Source organism: Crinia signifera, chromosome 2 (genome assembly GCF_055691185.1).
Source record: "Crinia signifera chromosome 2, ASM5569118v1, whole genome shotgun sequence".
Taxonomy (NCBI): domain Eukaryota; kingdom Metazoa; phylum Chordata; class Amphibia; order Anura; family Myobatrachidae; genus Crinia; species Crinia signifera.
This window is the reverse complement of record NC_139218.1, coordinates 15,506,659-15,525,778: the sequence shown is the minus strand read 5'-3', so window position 1 is coordinate 15,525,778 and position 19,120 is coordinate 15,506,659. Positions and strand designations below refer to the sequence as shown.

The 19,120-nt window shown below is 43.4% G+C and overlaps 1 protein-coding gene across 1 annotated transcript in view; it reads right to left on the bottom strand.

Moving 5' to 3' along the window:
* Positions 1 to 9,274: 9,274 nt before the first annotated feature.
* The window catches only part of LOC146058672 (cell surface glycoprotein CD200 receptor 1-B-like), a 34,376-nt gene continuing 24,530 nt past the window's right edge, over positions 9,275 to 19,120 (bottom strand). Inside the window, exons 4-6 of the mRNA XM_083170936.1 lie at positions 16,222 to 16,312; positions 14,305 to 14,362; positions 9,275 to 9,697 (exon numbers count right to left, since the gene is read on the bottom strand). Of these exons, the coding sequence (XP_083027062.1) occupies positions 9,569 to 9,697; positions 14,305 to 14,362; positions 16,222 to 16,312 (278 nt within the window). The 3' untranslated portion in view covers positions 9,275 to 9,568. The remainder of the gene's footprint in view (positions 9,698 to 14,304; positions 14,363 to 16,221; positions 16,313 to 19,120) is intronic.

Sequence of the window (19,120 nt, the reverse complement as noted above, 5' to 3'; positions counted from 1 at the left end):
ACGGGTCCCCCTCCCGGCCCCCCGGAAGGGTGGGCAAACCTCCCGGATTCAGGGGGGACCCCCGCTGTCCCCTGGATCGCGGCATTAAAATGCCGCAATCCTCGGGTCTCAGAGGAGGGGGCGGGGCTAAAACGGCACAATCGCGTCATTTTAGCCCCACCCCCTCCACGGAGATCTGTGAATTCGCTGTTTTACCATCATGGGGGCGGGGCTTGGTGATGTCACTCTTAAGCCCCGCCCCCTGAGCGGCTGCTGACACTCTCCTCTCCGGGCTTCTCCCGGAGAGGAGAATAATGAAGTCGGCAACCCTGGGTTAACGTGATCAAGAACAGTGGTGCAGAGTCTACCACTCCATGGGTGTTCACCAGGTACCGCTGCAAGGAGGTATGAACTTTAAGTGTCAAGGGTAGCTGCCGCGAATTCGCTACTCATCTGTCTGTGCAGGGCGGCAGCTCTCCATGGGGTTGGGGGGGGGGGATTGCAGGTGGTAGGGCAGCAGTGCGGGTCTTGGCAGCGGGCTCTTTTCTGACATCACAGTCTGCGCAAAAGGGTGGTCAGCAGAGTGGCGCACAAAATTTGCAGATGATATGTTTGAAAAAATCTGGACCCATAATAACATGCACAATGACATGTATTAAAAAACGGTTCTAACATTTATCTCACCATTTATTGGAGGTGCGGTGGGCTGGATGCTTGTAGATGGAAAGTCCCGGGTAGTAGTAAAAGTGCACCACCGCACAGGCTTAAATAAACGTAGAACCAGATGGTGTAATAGTCCCCCCTTCAGTGTGATGGCATCCTCATTAGAACACCCCCGTTTTTTAATACAGGTCATGTTGCATGTTATTCTTGAATTGTTTACTGTCTGCATGTGCACTTTATATCGTGCACTCCTTTGCACCTCTTGAATTGTTTTTGCTGCTCTGCATTGGCACTTTATGTGCAGTGTTTTTTAAAAATTGTTTTTAAAGTGAATAAAAGTATTTTTATCTGGTAAACTATATTCCCGCATATGGGTCCAGATTTTTTTCAAACATATCTTCTGTGAGTTCTGTGCGCCACTCTGCTGACCACCCTTTTGCCTTCAGAAATCCAAAGGAGTGGGTGTTGCTCTTCCTTCTGGCCAGCAGAGGGCTGCTTGTGAGCTCACAGTTTATAGTGCACACCTATACCACCTAACCCTATTATAAGGATCACAGTCTGAGCAGCCAATGGCAGCCAACTCCGGTTCTTAAGAAGGATCTGCCTAGGCAACTCGAGGTTAGTACAAACAGTAAATTGGGCTGTCTACATCCGCTAATCCCTGGCTTCCTGCTGGCTTCTGTTTCTATTCTACTGTATTCTGTCTGCCTAAACTTTTGCTGGATGTCCGGACCTTGCTCAGTAAACTGCACTCCAGTCGTCCAAGTCATTTCCCAATCGCCAATGGTTTCTGCTTATTTAGATCCAAATTCTTCTAGCTTCTGCTAACCGTGTCCATCTCCATCACCTGAGAACCAGTTATCCTTTTCCTTTGGCACCTATCCTGGACTATTAACTTCAACGTCTTCCTGTTCCTCCTACCGGAATCCATGGTCAATCATCAGCCTCTTCAACTTCCCAGGTCTCTTCCTGTTCTTCACATTGTTCCACCAAGACCAATCTCAGTTACATCACCAGACCCCTGCACATCTCTGCTAGTTTAATTATTGTGAGACGCACGCAAGAAGCATTTATTTAATTTTCAAAGACGTTATTTGGGACATCTTCCTTGTTTTATCCTTTATGCAGCAGTCATTCATTAAACCAGCTCATTTTAAACCAACTCCATCTGCTTCTATGGTATTACCTGATCCACTCACGAGATCATCCAATCCTAATACCTTGACACTAAGGCACGTCATGGCCACCTGCTTTGGTCCTCTACGCTTGTCCTGATTCTAGGAGACTTAAAACAAGGAACGTTGGAAGAACCCAGTGTAGGGTGTAGACAGGAGAACACTCAAACATGGCGGGTTACCAAACGAAGTGGATTGGATATCAGAAGAACAGAAGAATTGAAGAATGTTTGGAACCGGAGAATTACCAGGCGGACTGAACTGGATGAATGAAGAACTGCCATGTACAAGACAGACTGGACCTGATGCAGGAAGAATGGAAGAATGTTCAAAACCAGAGAATAGTCAGATGGATTGGACCCGACGACTGAAGAATTGAAGAACATTTTGAACCGGAGGATTACCGACTGGGCTGGATGACCGAAGATCTGCTGAGCACCATCCGGACATCAAAAACATAAGTCCTCTCTCCCTCCGAATGGGTATGGATCACAGGTCAACAGTGTCTAGGCTGACAGTCAATAGGACCAAAAATATCGATATGCACAAGGTCAACATTGACAAAACCCCGACACAAGCACAGGGTTCACATGGAAAAGGTCAACACAAGCAAAAGGTCGACATTAGTTTTTCATGCCTTTATGGTGTCAATGTCAACATCTAAACACATGGAACCCAAACTAGTGTAGTGTGTACCCTCATATAAAGAAAAAGAGGTCAAATGTGATGTGCAATTATCAGAAGCTGGCAAGGGGTAGTCACTGCCCTAAAAGGTACAAAAAAAGAAAAAATGGTTTTCATTTTGAAATTATATGTATAAGTACTAACCAACACGGGCTTGTGAAAATTTGTTCATGCCAAACTAATTTACTAGGATTCTATGAGGAGGTTAGCAAAAACCTTGATAACGGAAACGATGTAGACGTGATTTTCCTTGATTTTCCTAAAGCTTTTGATACAGTACCACACAAGAAGTTGATAAAGAAAATGGAGGACCTGGGATTAGGGGAAAATATCTGTAGATGGGTAGGGAATTGGCTGTGTAATAGAGAACAAAGAATGGTCGTGAACAGTGCAGTATCAACTATGATACCAGTACTAAGTGGGGTGCCTCAAGGTTCGGTACTAGGGACGATTTTATTTAATATTTTTATTAACGATATTGGGATGGGGTTACTCAGCAATGTATCCATCTTTGCAGACGACACAAAACTGAGCAGAGCTATTAAATCATCAGAAGATGCCACCATGCTTCAAAATGATCTTGACAATCTAGATGTGTGGGCAAAAAAATGGAAGATGAGGTTCAATGTTGTTAAATGTAAGGTTATGCACCTTGGGAGACATAACCAGTGTGCTAGTTATAACCTAAATGGGGAGGCATTGGGTAATTCAGCACTTGAAAAGGATCTAGGAGTCGATAACAAACTGGGGTGTAGTGCTCAATGTAATATAGCAACAAAAAAGGCCAACAAAATTCTAGCATGTATTAAAAAGGGGCATGGAAACCAGGGACTCAAAAGTAATTATGCCACTGTACAAAGCACTGGTTAGACCTCATCTCGAATATGGAGTACAATTCTGGGCCCCACACTATAAGAAGGACATCATAGAATTCTAAAAAATCCAAAAAAGAGCAACAAAGTTTTTTAGGGGAATGGAGAATTTAAGCTACAAGGAGAGATTAAGCAATCTGGGACTATTTACATTAGAGAAGAGACGTTTAAGGGGCGACATGCTCAATATGTACAAATATATCAGGGGCAAATATAAGGAACTGTCAAACACCCTTTTTTCTACTAGTAAGGAATCTAGGACGCGAGGGCATGAGTTTAGATTAGAAGAAAAAAGATTTTGTTCAGTTATAAGGAAACATTTCTTTACCGTCAGAGCAGTCAAACTTTGGAACTCTCTTCATAGTGAAGTGGTGTCGGCAGACACTATAAATACATTTAAAATAAGGCTGGACAAACATTTATTGGTTAAAAACATCCATGGGTACAGTTAAGAAACATAATCCTTCTCTAATATACCTGAGCATACTATACTAGAAGGCACAAGCTATTATAAAACCAGGCTGAACTAGATGGACGCAAGTCTTCATTCAGCCCTACCTACTATGTAACTTAGGCCCTTATTCAGATCTGTGCGGCCGGAGCCGCATACGGTGCTCCGGCCGCACAAACCAATCCCCGCCCACAATACGGATCGCCACGGCCGTCCGTACACGGACGGCTGGCGATCCGCATGAAAATGGTGGGGCGTACGCCTCCACCATGGTGGGAGCTGCCCCCTGCCTTCGATGGTCTGCGACCATCGAAGGCAGGGCCGCACGCCCCACCAGCTCCCGCAAGCTGAGACCACACGGACAATCGTCCGTGTGAAAGCTTGTATGGGGGCGGAGAACTGACATCCGGCGATGTCAGCTTTCCGCCCCCATCACTGGCGTCATAGCCTCATTACCATGCATACGCCCCGCGTTTGCATGGGAACGCCCATGAAACGCGGGGCGTATGCATAGGGAAATGAGGGTATGAAGCCCCTCACGCCCCTATACGCCCCCTTTGCGGCGTAGAAACTTTATGTGCGGCGATTTCGCCTGCACATGCGCAGATTGACCTCTGCGCATGTGCAGAGTGAAAACATCGGCGGTACGGCCGCACGCGGGCCGTACCGCTCAGTTCAGAATAAGGGCCTATGTAAGATGGTTCACAATGATATTAATTTATTTAACTAAATACATATATAATTAAATTAAAATCGAATACAGGTCGAGTCTTCCATATCCGTAGATCTGTTATCCGAAATATTCCAAAAACTGTGGTTTTTTTTAGAATATTTCGGATCCCCCCCGCCCCTTTTTTCATACTTACCATGTCCCCCGATGTCCACAACGGCCTTCAGGAACTTCTTTAGCGGTCCCAGGATTGCATTGCGCGCTCTTCCATGTGTACTCGCACAATGCACTCCTGGGACCGCTGAAGAGGATCCTGAAGGCCTCCCTGGATGCCGGGGGACACTTTGGATATTGTTGACCATCAGGGGACCAGGTAAGTATTAAAAAACAAAATTATTCTAAAAGCCGTAAATATCCCTTATCCAAAATTCTCGTGGTCCCGAGTATTTTGGATAAGGAATACTCGACCTGTATAACAATTATCACATCATAATAATAATAATATTTGGTATATGAGCTGCTAAGTTCATGAACTTTTCTTACATTGAACAGGAAAATGTTCCCCTGAGTTGGAATACAAAGTTTTTATACTGTATATTACCAATCCCAAATTGGTCCACAGGTGGGGTCCGGAGTATTAGGGATAAAGCTGATATCCCATAGACTGCAGGTAGATCTTCAGAATTCCTGGGATTCACTATATTTTCAAGAATTCAAGGTCTCTGATGGCAGTCCACTTTTATCCTCTGGTTTCAGTGGGGGTATGCGGAGTGTCCCCTGTATTGAACTCTGCAGTTCTTTGTGCTGCTCGATAACTTTAGGATATATTACGTGGATAAGTTTGGGTCGTAGTTGATCTCATTGGATGACTAAAGCTCAACGCGTTTCCCCGGATCATATGTTTTCCGGCTTCCTCAGGAGCAAGTGTGTGGTTTGGGTAAAAGGCAGCTCTATACCTACCAATCCACTAATTACAGATGTAATTCACATGTGAATTACTCTATACTAAATTAATCAAAGGAACCATTATAAGAATCAATAAGTGTCACTTCGTATGTAACGAGGATGTCCCAAACAGTATTTACTAATATAGTAATCAATAATATATGCATTATAATTTAAAAAGTATCCATACACACCTGTATAGACTTCAAATGAATTGATGTTCTCCCGCTATGGGGTCACATGACCTGGCAGTCAGGTACTTGGGATCGTTCGCTATCTTTTTCCTATGATCTAACGGCACTTGTTTCCTAGCACGGCGCCCATCGGGTCCCATGCGATGGGACCCGACCGACCCGGGCTTTTTTTGGAGGTTTCCCGATAAATGTAAAATCGGGTCCATCGCATGCCATTATAATGGCATGCGATGCGACCGACCCGATTTTACATTGTAAGCATTGAATGGAATGTTAAATTCCTATGTAAAATCGGGTCCATTATATGCCATTATAATGGCATACAATGCGACCAATGCGATGGACCCGATTTTACATAGGAACCAATGTTAAATGGCCCCCCATACCCAATTTTTTATTGTATACCCACCCTGATGGGTAATTTCTATGTCAAATGCCCCCCATTGTTAACGCCACCCCACGATGAACGCCAACCCGACGCGAGGCGAGTGCAGCGAGCCCACGAGGGGCGGCGGTACGCCGACGTGGATAGTGGGGGTATTAAAAGGTCGGAGGATGCGTACCGCCGCCCCTCGCAGGCTCCAATGTAAAAAATCGGGTCAGTCTGGTCAATTGCATCGCATGCAATTTGGTTGCATGCGATGCGATTGACCCAATTTTTGCAACCCGATTGCAACCCGATCGCATACAATTAAAATTGGTGGCGCCGTGCTAGGAAACAAGTACCAATCTAACATATTCAAAATAGATGTACATTGTATAGTTGGACTCTGTTTCCCAGGAGGATCACGTCGCCGCACCCTGTAGATCAGCTGGATCCCCACAGATCGTGGTGCTTGAATGAATCCTATAATAAAAGTGGACAATGCGTCTCTGGTTGCGAGGCAGTGTTCATGCATCACGCTCCACGTGTCTAGTAATAGTTGGTGAGTATCGGTGAGGCACGTGATCGGTGGAACAATGTACTTCTAGAACAAGTTCATTTGTGTTACAACTTCCGATCACATGTTACAAAAACTTGATCGGGAGAAAGAGGGGAGAGATGTAATTCTCCACTGGTATTTTTATGGTTACTAGGTGGCGCCATCACCAGTTACATGACACTAATGCCCCTTTCAGACCGCACTTACTACCCGTTATATTGCCTTTTATTTACCATTTCAAAATGGTCATATGTGCAGTCTGAAAGGTCCAGAGTGAATTTACCGTTTAAAAAAAAATGGTATATCAAAACGGTAAAAAAGCAGGGTCCTACCCATTTCAGACCCATTTTTTTGCAGTCTGAACGGATCTGAAACGGTATTTAGGACCCTGGCAGTAGTGAGCACTGAGCTGGTCCCTCTCTGTGCATATCTAATGAGTGGAACCCAGTGCAGTGAATATTTAATGAGCGGGACCTCAGTGGCGATGTGAAAGGGGTATAAGTGTGCCGGAGCCCGCCGGCCGCTCCACACCCCTTTCTGCCTGCTGGATCCCCCAGACTCCCGTAGTGTCACCGCCACTAGCCAGCTCCACACAGGGTCTGCATTGCACTCCCCATACTACCTGTCATTGAATGGCCTCCCGCGTCCCCGGGGTTTCCGCAGCTGCTCGGCGTGAGCGAGACTTATTATCCTCCGCTGGACTCCGCCATGTTCCAGGGACAACCTCAGGTAATACTACTGCCTCATTGCCGATCAGTGGCCCCGCCGAAAGTAGTGTGCTTTCACACCGCAAAACCTGCTTAGACCCGGTATAATACCAGGTAATATGTGCGGTCTGAAAGGGGCATAACCTGCTTTGACCCGTTGTAAGAAACCGGGTCTAAGCAGGTTTTGTGGTGTGAAAGCACCATAATAGTAGATCAAATTATAATCACATTTCTATTAATTTATTACACTTATACATCATATTTGGCCTTTGACCCCTAAATATGAATTTTTAATCATAAACAAATATAGGAACAGTAAATATGTCCATTTATCCAAAATTAAACATTTTAATTTTAAACTTCATCAATTGTTCTTACAATATTAAATATGTATAGCAAAATATATTTTCTCAGATAGAATAGAGTCCAACAGGGTTACAACAGAATATATTTACTTAGGTAGAATAAGGTCCACCCAACCCCCAGCCCCAAGCACTACACTACACGATTTGGGCACGATTTCACCCAATTCGGATGAATCGAGTCAGGAAATGGGCCCAAATCGCCCATGTAGACATCCCCTTTGACCCAATGCACAGTCCCATTCACATCGGACGAGAGTCGGGAGGTCGGACGGGCTGCCCATAAGATTTTCTAAATCTTATGTGCGGCCCGGAGCCAGGCAGGTGGCGGCAGTGGGTGGGGGATGCCGGCGACAAGAGAGCCAGGCAGGGGGATCAGTGGCTGCCCATTCATTTGTATGTTATTTGTTTGTTTTTTTAAGTGCGCCCACTGGTGCAAAATAAATTGACCCCAACAGAAAAATATTGTTCCTCTTCAGGTCAAATAAAAAAACACATTAGCCCCACAATCCTTTGCTACAAGTGGTGGCTCAAGGGGTGGGGCTGCAACACAGTTCAAAATTCAAATAGGGGAACCACACCAACTGTCATTCCAAACTGACTCACTGGCAGTAGCGTGTCTCCAATAATTTTTAATTCCCCTAATTTTGAACTGTGCCACAGCCCCACCTCTAGGGGCTGCAGCCATTGCAGATTGCAGACTAGAAGCTGTCTGGCTTGTTTATTTATGTGCATAAACCGTAATCCTGAACATACGTACAATTACATATCTCCTGGCCACAATTACAGATCTCCTGGCCACAATTACATATCTCCTGGCCACAATTACAGATCTCCTGGCCACAATTACAGATCTCCTGGCCACAATTACAGATCTCCTGGCCACAATTATAGATCTCCTGGCCACAATTACAGATCTGCTGGCCACAATTACAGATCTCCTGATCACAATTACAGATCTCCTGGTCACAATTACAGATCTCCTGGCAACAATTACAGATCTGCTGGCCACAATTACAGATCTGCTGGCCACAATTACAGATCTCCTGGCCACAATTATAGATCTGCTGGCCACAATTACAGATCTGCTGGCCACAATTACAGATCTCCTGGCCACAATTATAGATCTGCTGGCCACAATTACAGATCTGCTGGCCACAATTACAGATCTCCTGGCCACAATTACAGATCTGCTGGCCACAATTACAGATCTGCTGGCCACAATTGCAGATCTCCTGGCCACATAAATAAGGAAGCCACTGGTAACACTGCAACGTATTTCTTTCCATAAAGTTCTTGTACTGTAAGTATTTTATTATTTTTATCAATATTTATCAATCAGAGGTTTTGTGATATACCACAAACTGTAAAATGTTAGAAAATTCATAAAACATATTTTAATGATTGGGCACATAAAAATACTAATCATCTATATACTGTATATGTGTAGTGTCCGTGTGTCTCCGAAATACTGCCATCTGTTGACAGCGAGTGAAACGTCGGGTGAAATTTCATAGGATGAGAGATTCAGAAAGTGAGAAATTTGGTAAGAAATCTCCATTTTTTTTTTTTTTAAAGTGGTAATCGTTTACACTTGATTCCTAGAGATTTCTTACCAAATCTCTCACTTTCTGAATCTCTCATCCTATTACATTTCCCCCTAAATCTCTTTCTTTCTCTTTCACATGAACAAACAAAGAGGCAAAAACAAGGTAGCATACTAGCTTTCGAAGCATTTGCTTCAAGCGTGCTTACTAGTTTATATATATATATATACATATATATATATATATATATATGTAGATATATTCTTTATTTGGTAATAACTCATTTCTTATAACACTTTGACGAGATTCTGTCTCTCATATTGTACAGACACACACACACACACAACATAAAACAATACAAAAAAACAAATAGTTTATATAAATATAAGAATGTCTTCAGCAATAATCCTTCGGAATCCTGTTGTCTGTTGTCCAGTTTTTCTCATCTGAGAGTTCATTTGTAGAATTATAAATTGAATTGACTTTCTGAGTGAAGCTGGCATACGGCTCCACCTCTTCTATAATCTGACAATAAAATATATCCTCAAATTAGCCAGTAACAAATTAACAACAGATTCACGTAAATCACCAACCAGCGTTCCAGATTTATACATTGTAACAAATTAGGGCAAAAGCATTCAGTATTGTCCTGTAGTCTCACGTCACCTGTGGGTACTGATAAAGGGGGTTATTCTGATTTGTTTGGACAGGGGTGAATTTGGCTCCTTTCCGACGGTTTGGGGATTGCACATCGTATATTATGTGCATGTGCCGCTCCCCTTTCTGATTGGCTTCGCCGACTTGCATAGTTGCCGAGCCATTTGCAGGGATTGGGGCGCATTTCACAGGCGTCTCCATGAAAACGCTGGGTGTTGCCATGGGAATGTGGGCTTGACAATGTAGGCTGGGGGCGGGTAACTGGCTCCACAGAATGATTTCTCCTGAAGGAGAGGTTTGCCCATGGACCAGTCAGTCAAAGACCATCAGTTTCTGAAACTCTGAGAAATAGCAACAACAAGAAATTCTATTTAACGAGTCTAAACATGATTAAAGGTAAATGGCCCATTTACCTATAATCAGGTCTAGACTCGATAAACTTTAATGTTGTGTTTTTCTTTAATATGCTATTATCTGTATTACCCATAGAGTCCTTTATGCTAGATAGATAGATAGATAGATAGATAGATAGATAGATAGAGCGGGTCTCATCCTTTGTACCTATGGTGATTGTACCTCCAGCTGGCCATGGCGGGCCACGGCGCCCGGCATCGCAATACATTTTAAAAGCTTGGCGATTCGCAGTGGCGTCTCCGGATGAGTGCAGTACTAGTGATCATCCACCAGATGTCACTTTTGAAAACCTCATTGCGCATGCGTAAAATTTGTGCTGCAGCGCGTGCATGAAGCGCAGGAACTACAGTAAATAATTTATTGTCCCTGGCAAGCCTAGTCAGCGCCTCTCTCACACCGCCGGCACGAGCATGATCCCGTCTCTTTGGCGGAGAGTGGATCATGCCGACGCGGGCGGAGAGGCGCTGCATTTGTTTGACACGCAGGAGCGTCTCTGACGCTGTAGGAATGAGACGCTCCTGCGACTGAGTTGCGGAGACGCTCCAGGAATGAGACGCTTTTGCGTCTGAGTTGTTATTATGGCAGGGTACTACAGTAAAGTACTTTGCTACTATTGTGCTGTGTCCAGCAAGCTGTACTGGAAGGGGAGGAGGCGGTTGACTTCAGCTGCATACACATTATGCACAGTACCAACAGTACAAAATATTCAGCATCGGCTACGTGAACGTGAAGGTAAATGTTTGTATAGGATCATGACACTACACAACCCTTTTGCTCACTCCGATGTTCACGGGCGTCTCATTAGCACGAACGTCTCATTTCCTACGAGCGTCTCATTGCGCACGAGCGTCTCATACTGTAAGCGCGCTCCGTACGGCGAATGGTGGGATTCCATTGGCACATTACAGTATATCACTCCGACTATAGCTTGATGGAGCATTAGCCACCCAGTGGTGGCGGATTGTATTGCATGGCGTGCACCCACGCCCCTTGGCAGACGTCAGCGCAAGAAGAATATCGGAGCGCCAGAACCTCCGCCATGGCGGCCTGGCGGCAAGAACGAGAGGCGCTCCATCTGTAGATAGATAGATAGATAGATAGATAGATTAAAGTTTAAAAGATAGATATCAAATAAATGGCAATTGTTTAGTTTCACGGCGGCAGATAAATGGCATGCGATTTGCATATGATTTGCATGCGATATCGCCTACGATATGATGTACGATGCAATTTAGTACCTGTTCATAACCCCACTATGCACTATGGCATAGAGTTAATTTTATATAGTGTGGAGATCGTAACGAGCCCCGCGAGGGGACATGGATTACTTTACATGTATTCCGTTGCGAGTGCAGCGACGCCCCGTGAGGGGACGCGGAATACATGTAAAGTATTCAGCATCCGCTCGCCACGCTTCGGGCCCGGTGGCTCGCTGCGCTCGCCACGCTATATAAAATCAGCTCTATGCCGTAGTGGATATTGGGGTTTTGAACAGGTACTAAATCACATCGCACATCAAATCATATACAAATCGCATGCGATATCTGCCGCCGAGAAACTAAACAAGTACCAAGTAAATAAACAGATACTATAGATCAGTGGTTCCCAAACTTTTTTGATTCACGGCACCCTAGAGCAGTGGTTCCCAACCTGGGGTACTAGTACCCCTAGGGGTACTCTTCAGACCAGTTGGGGGTACTTGAAAATAATATTGGTAATGGCGGAAGATGAAAAAGTATTTTGATGGCAGAAGAAGAAGATCCATTGCTATGGAGAAGAACCATGTTGTGTCACTTATGGTTCTGTCTTCAGCGTCATCAGCGTCTCATTGTGCTTTTGCCTGACCAGCAATCCACTGGGAGCTACCCGTGCTGCCCTCAGACATCAGCGATCATCTGCCCTGCACTGACACGGGTGGAAGAAGCAGCGGCATTAATCCTACAGGTGTAAGTGGGAACCCTGGAGACAATACACAGCCAGCGGGCACACACGGAAGGGCACGATTCCTGTCCGCTACTCCTTAATATAAGGACATGCATAAGGATACACATACCGCTCACTTCCACTCCATTCATAAGTACTGTCTATATTTTAAATTGAAAGTAGGGGGTACTCATAAATTAAAAGCCTAATCAAGGGGTACGGGAGATAAAAAAGGTTGGGAACCACTGCCCTAGAGTATCAAAATTAAATTCACGGCACCTCTATGCCAAAAGTTTATTTTTGAGAATGGAAAAAATATATATATATTTAGTTGTAAATTGTTTATAAATGTCATCCTTGAGTAATTATGTGGTGAGGGATAGGATTGGCTTCTGTTTGTCCATATATTTAAAATTCTGAAGCCACAAACAATACTTTTACTTATTATTTTGACCAATTTGAATTTGAATTACTCCTGGACCACCAGCCCGAGGCACCCCCTGCAAGTGTCCTAAGGCACCCCATGGTGCCATGGCACACTGTTTTGGAACCACTGCTGTAGATTGATTGATATCAGATAGAATATGGTTTATTTGTTTGGTTTCCGCACTGGGTACTCCACTGACTTGGATATCTTCAATTTATTATTAAAAATGGAGTAAATAATTCAAAAAGAAATCCAGATCCTGTTTTATTAAAGTATTCAGGAGAAAAAAGAGAAACTCCTTTATTTAACTTATTTATAGGCTGGAAGTGCTCCCCGACTTTCGTATCTATCATCCTCTAAATTTATGATGGTGGGAGAGTGAGAATTGGGTGAGATATAGACACTTGCAAGCTATTAGCTACTTTATCACTTTGGCCCTTATTCTGATCGGTGCGGCCGGATCCGAATATGCGGCCAGCACCGTGCGTCCTAAACCCCGCCTTCCATACGGATCGCCAACTCCGTCCGTACGCGGTAAGAAGCTGGCCGAACGGACCGCACGTGTATTTTTCATGGAATACGCCTCCTCCATCTCAGGGAACCTCCCCCATCATTCGATGGTCGCAGAACATCGAATGCAGGGCCGAGTGGTCCGCCAGCTCCCGCAACCTCAGACCACACGGGCATTTCTCCGTGCAAAAGCAGGGATCTGGGCGGGCAGCTGACATCCGGCAATGTCATATGTCCGCCCCCTACACGTGCGTCACGACCGCATTACCATACGTACGCCCAGCGTTTTCATTGAAATGCCCATGAAACGCGGGGTGTAAACATATGGTAATGAGCCCAAATAGCCCTTCACACCCCTCTCCACCCCCTGTTCGTAGTGTACACATTTCATGCGGAATGTTGCCGTGCGTCCGGCTCGCACATGCGCAGAGATGCCTCTGAAAATGCGCAGACACAAAACATCGGCGGCACGAACGCACGCGGATATTACCGCACCAACCAGAATAAGGGCCATTATCTCTCTCTTATAAAGAAATACTTGTCTTTGACCTGATAATTGTTTATATTGTCACACTAATGTTGAACTAAGACACTGACAATTTGGCAAAGAGACTCAGACAATATCAATAACTGGGATAGGTATACTCACTTGTCAATATTTGTTACAGACGAATGTATGTTTGTTACTTTGTCCAATTACATCAGCTACTAGATTTACAATGTTGTGAGCTAGCAAGCTCTCTTTGTTACACTCTGAATACAATTTATTGCTGTGTGATCTTTGAGAGTATTAAACACAGCGGTGGATCTTTGTGAGCTCTTGGCCTGAAATTTGATATAGGTACTGAATTACGAGCTCTTGAAATTGCTCATTGAAGAATCTTTATCTCACAGACAGGGACATAATCTTGAGCTGCAGTGCATATTTCAAAACTTTAATTGTGTAATTTAAATGTATTTTTTGTGCTAATTTATATTAATCTAAGACTATTAAAGGTTAAGTTTTAAGCCATATCACAATTCCTACAGCCCCTTTTTCCACGAATCTCTGGTAACTATAGATAGTTATATTTACATATACGCATGTAAATATCCTAAGAGTGCCCCCACAACGAGTCTTCTTTTTCTCCATGTGACTCAACTTGATATCAGATAGATAAATATCAGATCAAAATTTCAGTGACATCCTATTGATTCTTACCACTGTGGGATTTTCTTGCACATCTTCAGTGCCGTTCTTTTCCGTACCGAAACAAGGCCTGCGGAATAGAAAATATCAGCATGGGATTTTAATGACATTATCTGTACTAATATGACTTACAACTGTACATATGTTACACAGAAAGGGGGTTTGGATCCGCACAGACTTTTATCGTCAATTAGAACATTCTAGAAAAACATCTATTAGGACCAATATGTTGGACTACTTTTGTAGATTTTTGTAGTCTCGGATTGGTGGTGCGCCCAACACATTCAGTATTTGTAACTGAAAAAAGGGGGGTTGTTTGCAAGGGGCAAACGGTAAGACAAATGTGCCTTTTTGGGCGCACTCTTTATTTTATAAGTTATATGGTATGATTATTAAGTTAAAATATAACTTTTAATAGACTTCTTAGTGTAAAATATATGGAGCATTCCTTAATTTTTGATCAGCCACCCGCTAGCCGCAGAACAGAAGCAGGGACACGGAGGCAGCCACCTGGGAAGAAAGCACCGGCAGGAGCAGAGATAGCAGCACAAGCGCGTGTGAGCATGTGCACAGCGTCTATTCACAGGGGACAGGGGGGGGGGACTCCCAACTGCCTCCCCCCACCATGGGACACTGACGGCCATGTGAGGTATGCGGGAATGTCCCAAAAAAAGGGACATTCATGCGATTAGCGGGACAGTTGGGAGGTATGTTATTAGTAATAGATTTCTCATTATTCTAATGACTGTATTAAGAATGTATACTTATATTAAGTCTATACTTCTGCAAATTATTTTACTTATTATTATGAATTTTTGCTTATTAGTAGGACTAGATTTCTGCTTTTTATTCTGCTTATGAGGAATTTCTGCTTATTGTTCTACTTATAATTACAAATTTTTGATTATTATTAGAAAAATATATTAGAAAAATATTTTTGTATATTATTCTACTTTATTATGAGTTTCTCCTCATTAATATGACTGGATTTCTGCTAATTATTCTAGTTATTATTAAGAATTCCTGTTTATAATTCAAATTATTATAAGGGATTTATTAGGACAAGATTTATGCTTATTTTTCTACTTATTATTAGGAATTTCTGTTTAATTATTTATTATTAGGAATTTCTGCTTATTAATCTACTTATTATTAGGGATTATTAGGGATTATTGCTTATTATTCAAGTTATTATTAGAATATCTGCTTTTTACTCTACTTATTAAGGATTTCTGCTTATTTTTCCTACCTATTATTGGAATTTTTGCTTATTATACTTATTATTAAGAACTTCTTATTATTATGACTAGATTTCTACTTTTTATTCTATATTTTACTAGGAGTTTCTCCTTATTCTACTTATTAGGAATTACTTTACTTAGTTATTCTTATTTTGATTATTATTAGGAATTTCTGCTTATTATTAGGACTATAATTCTTATTATTTTACTTATTAGGAATTTCTGTTTACTGTTTAGTTTACATTTCTGCACATTATTATACTTATGAAGAATTTATGTTAACTATTAGAACTAGATTTAAAATGACTAATCTACTTATTAGGAATTTCTACTTCTTAGTCATTTCTGTTTACTTATTATTAGGGATTGTTTTACTTATAACTAATTGCTTACTATTAGGAATAGATTTCTGCTTATTATCCTACTTATTAAGGATTTGTACTTACTATTAGGAATAGGTTTCTTCATACTATTAATAATTAGTCATTTCTGCTAATTATTATTAGTTTTCATTTTAGGATAATGCTTATTATGGTGACAAGATTTATGATTATGAGGAATGTCACTTTCGAACTTTGCTTTCTTTTACATAATCATAGGAAGCCAACAAATAATAATAAAAAAAGAAATATTTAATGCATAAGTAAATTAATGTGATGAAAATTTCAACAGAATTTGTGCTCATTACCTGAGTCTTGTATGTTGCCAGAACATAATCATCCCAATAGCGAATACAAGGAAGAGGATTGGCACAGAAACCCACCAAATATTATAGTCTTCTGGAATATAGAATGGATTTGGGAAATGATAAACATTTAATAGACTAGAGCAGACAGGATACACTATATAATATAAGGTATATAATAAGTTACATATTGCCTCCTACTGGACTGCTATAAAAAAACAGTAACTTTATATGCAAGTTATTTACTGAATCAATTAGTAGATAGATATCAAATTTTAAAACACATTTATATTATACTACTGAAAGAAGCACATTTGAAAACGGAATTTAAAAGGTAATCTCATAGTATACATAAAACATTTAGGGGGAGATTCTCTAAGAATCTCCGCCCCCCTTCGCCGCCCATCGCATTTATAATTATCGCATATGTTGTAACATATGTGATAATTATAGCAAAGGACAGCTCTTGCGTTAAGAGCTGTCCTTTGCGGTGAGAGTCGCCGGGTCCCAGCAGGTCCCGGCGGCTCCCCCCTCCCTCACACATCCGGCGCTGCTGCTGCTGCTGCGCCGGGCTCTCCTCCTCCCTGCACCCGGAAGAGGATCAGTGCAGGGAGGAGGTCACAGGTCCGGGCAGCACTGCGCTGTGCTGCCCGGACACAGGTGAGGGGGGCGCGATGCGGGGCGGCGGGGGTCCGTGTGGGGCGGCGGGGGGTCGGCACCGGGCAGCGGAGGGTTGCGGTAGAAGCCCATTGGCTTCTATGGGGCATCGCCATATTTTTTTGGCCGATGCCCCCCGCCGCGGTAACCCGGCGAGGGATGCTTACAGCATCCCAAAATGCGGTAAAAACCCCGATAACGGGGTTTTTACCCCATTTTTCGCTTAGAGAATCTCCCCCTTAGAAAGTATTACTTCACTGAAATTTAGAGCACTTGTAAAATGACTTTTATGTCCGAAATCTATTCATTGGTTGTTTGTGTATTTTTATTTGTCTGGGAAAATATTAAAACGTACAAAAAATTTAAATTTGCTACCTTTATGAAATCCATTCATTGAACAATTATCTTGAATTTCCCAATCTGAAATATACTGCACTGTTACACATGTTGATTAAATCATAAGTGTATCGCTAGCGCTATGACCCTACACACAGAGCGATGTAGGAGAATTTTCTAAGCAATATAGTGAGATTGCTTAGAAAATTCCTGGGAATCGCTAGATGTGTAGGCACCCAGTACACATGCTCAGGTAAAATATCAACCAACATACAATACATGTGTCACAATCCTGCCAGAACTCTGTGTATTTGTCCTGTCTTACCTGCCTGTCAGTCTTGTATCTCAGCCTGGGAAGCGGTCATCTATTAGAATGAACTTAGGTCTACAGTCATTAGGTCGACCCCACTAGGTCGACTGGCAGGAAGGTCGACCTGACTTTAGGTCGACATGGGCCAAGGTCGACATGACTTAAGGTCGAATTTGCATAAAGGTCGACATGAGGAAGGTCGACTGGTCATAAGGTCGACATGAGATTTTTCACTGTTTTTTGAGCCGACATGTGCCGACAGGCGGTATTTCATGCCCTACCATCCACTAGGGCGTGGAGGAGGTTATTAAAGCTGTGGCGAGCGAAGCGAGTCACCATGCCCGATGCATTGCGAGCGAAGCGAGCGATGCGAGGGTCCGATTCTCATTGCCAACTGTGTCCATGTCGACTGTGTCGACATTCGGATAAAAAAACAGTGAAAAACCCATGTCGACCTTATGACCAGTCGACCTTCCTCATGTCGACCTTTATGCAAATTCGACCTTACGTCATGTCGACCTTGGCCCATGTCGACCTTAAATCAGGTCGACCTTCCAGCCAGTCGACCTAATGGGGTTGACCTAATGATTGTAGACCTAAGTTCATTCTGACAGATGTACCGATTACCTCAGCCTGCTGTAGCAAGATCTGAGTCTTTGCTAGTAATGAGCACCTGGAGAAGAGTCATGCTAGTTCCCTGTTTGCCTCATCCAGAGACTGTGAACAGGTGTGGCCGTTTCTAATCACCCAGCTGCCCAATCAGTGCTGCTCTGAGGGGTTATCCTCCCAGCCCTGCATGAACACTGGGCTTTTGCATTGTTGTCAATCCCTTGGGAGGAAGCTTCAGCCTGTGCTCCTGCTTAAGCTCTGTGGTGTTCCAGTTACCCAGCATTTGCATCCAGCCAAGGGCGGATTTCGGGATGACGGCGCCCCTAGGCACAACAATAATGCCGCCTCCCACCCCCTGTCTATTATTTTTATTGATTACTTATAAGCCCTCATTTAATAATAGCCAATTTAATGGATTTATTTTAAAAAAGCCACTAACTGTGACATGTTCTGTTATTATGTATACATAGTTACTAAGTAGGACAGGTTACAGGGGCAGTATCTGTTTGTCCTAGCCATTTACACTCTATACAAGATGGAATATAGTACAGTACAGTGGATTTTTTGCAGTTATTGGTACATTTTGGGCTGACAGTACTACCACAGGCATCCAAGTGCCGCCCCCAAACATGTGCCGCCCCTAGGCACATGCCTTACGTGCCTAATGGGAAATTCGGGTCTGCATCCAGCTATCCTGTACTGCTGGTATCCCCAGCTTCCAGCTATCCTGCACTGCTGGTATCCCCAGCTTCCAGCTATCCTGCACTGCTGGTATCCCCAGCTTCCAGCTATCCTGCACTGCTGGTATCCCCAGCTTCCACCTGCATCCTGCACCTGTGCTCCGTCTGCATCCTGCACCTGTGCTCCGTTTGCATCCTGCACCTGTGCTCCGTATGCATCCTGCACCTGTGCTCCATCTGCATCCTGCACCTGTGCTCCGTCTGCATCCTGCACCTGTGCTCCGTCTGCATCCTGCACCTGTGCTCCGTC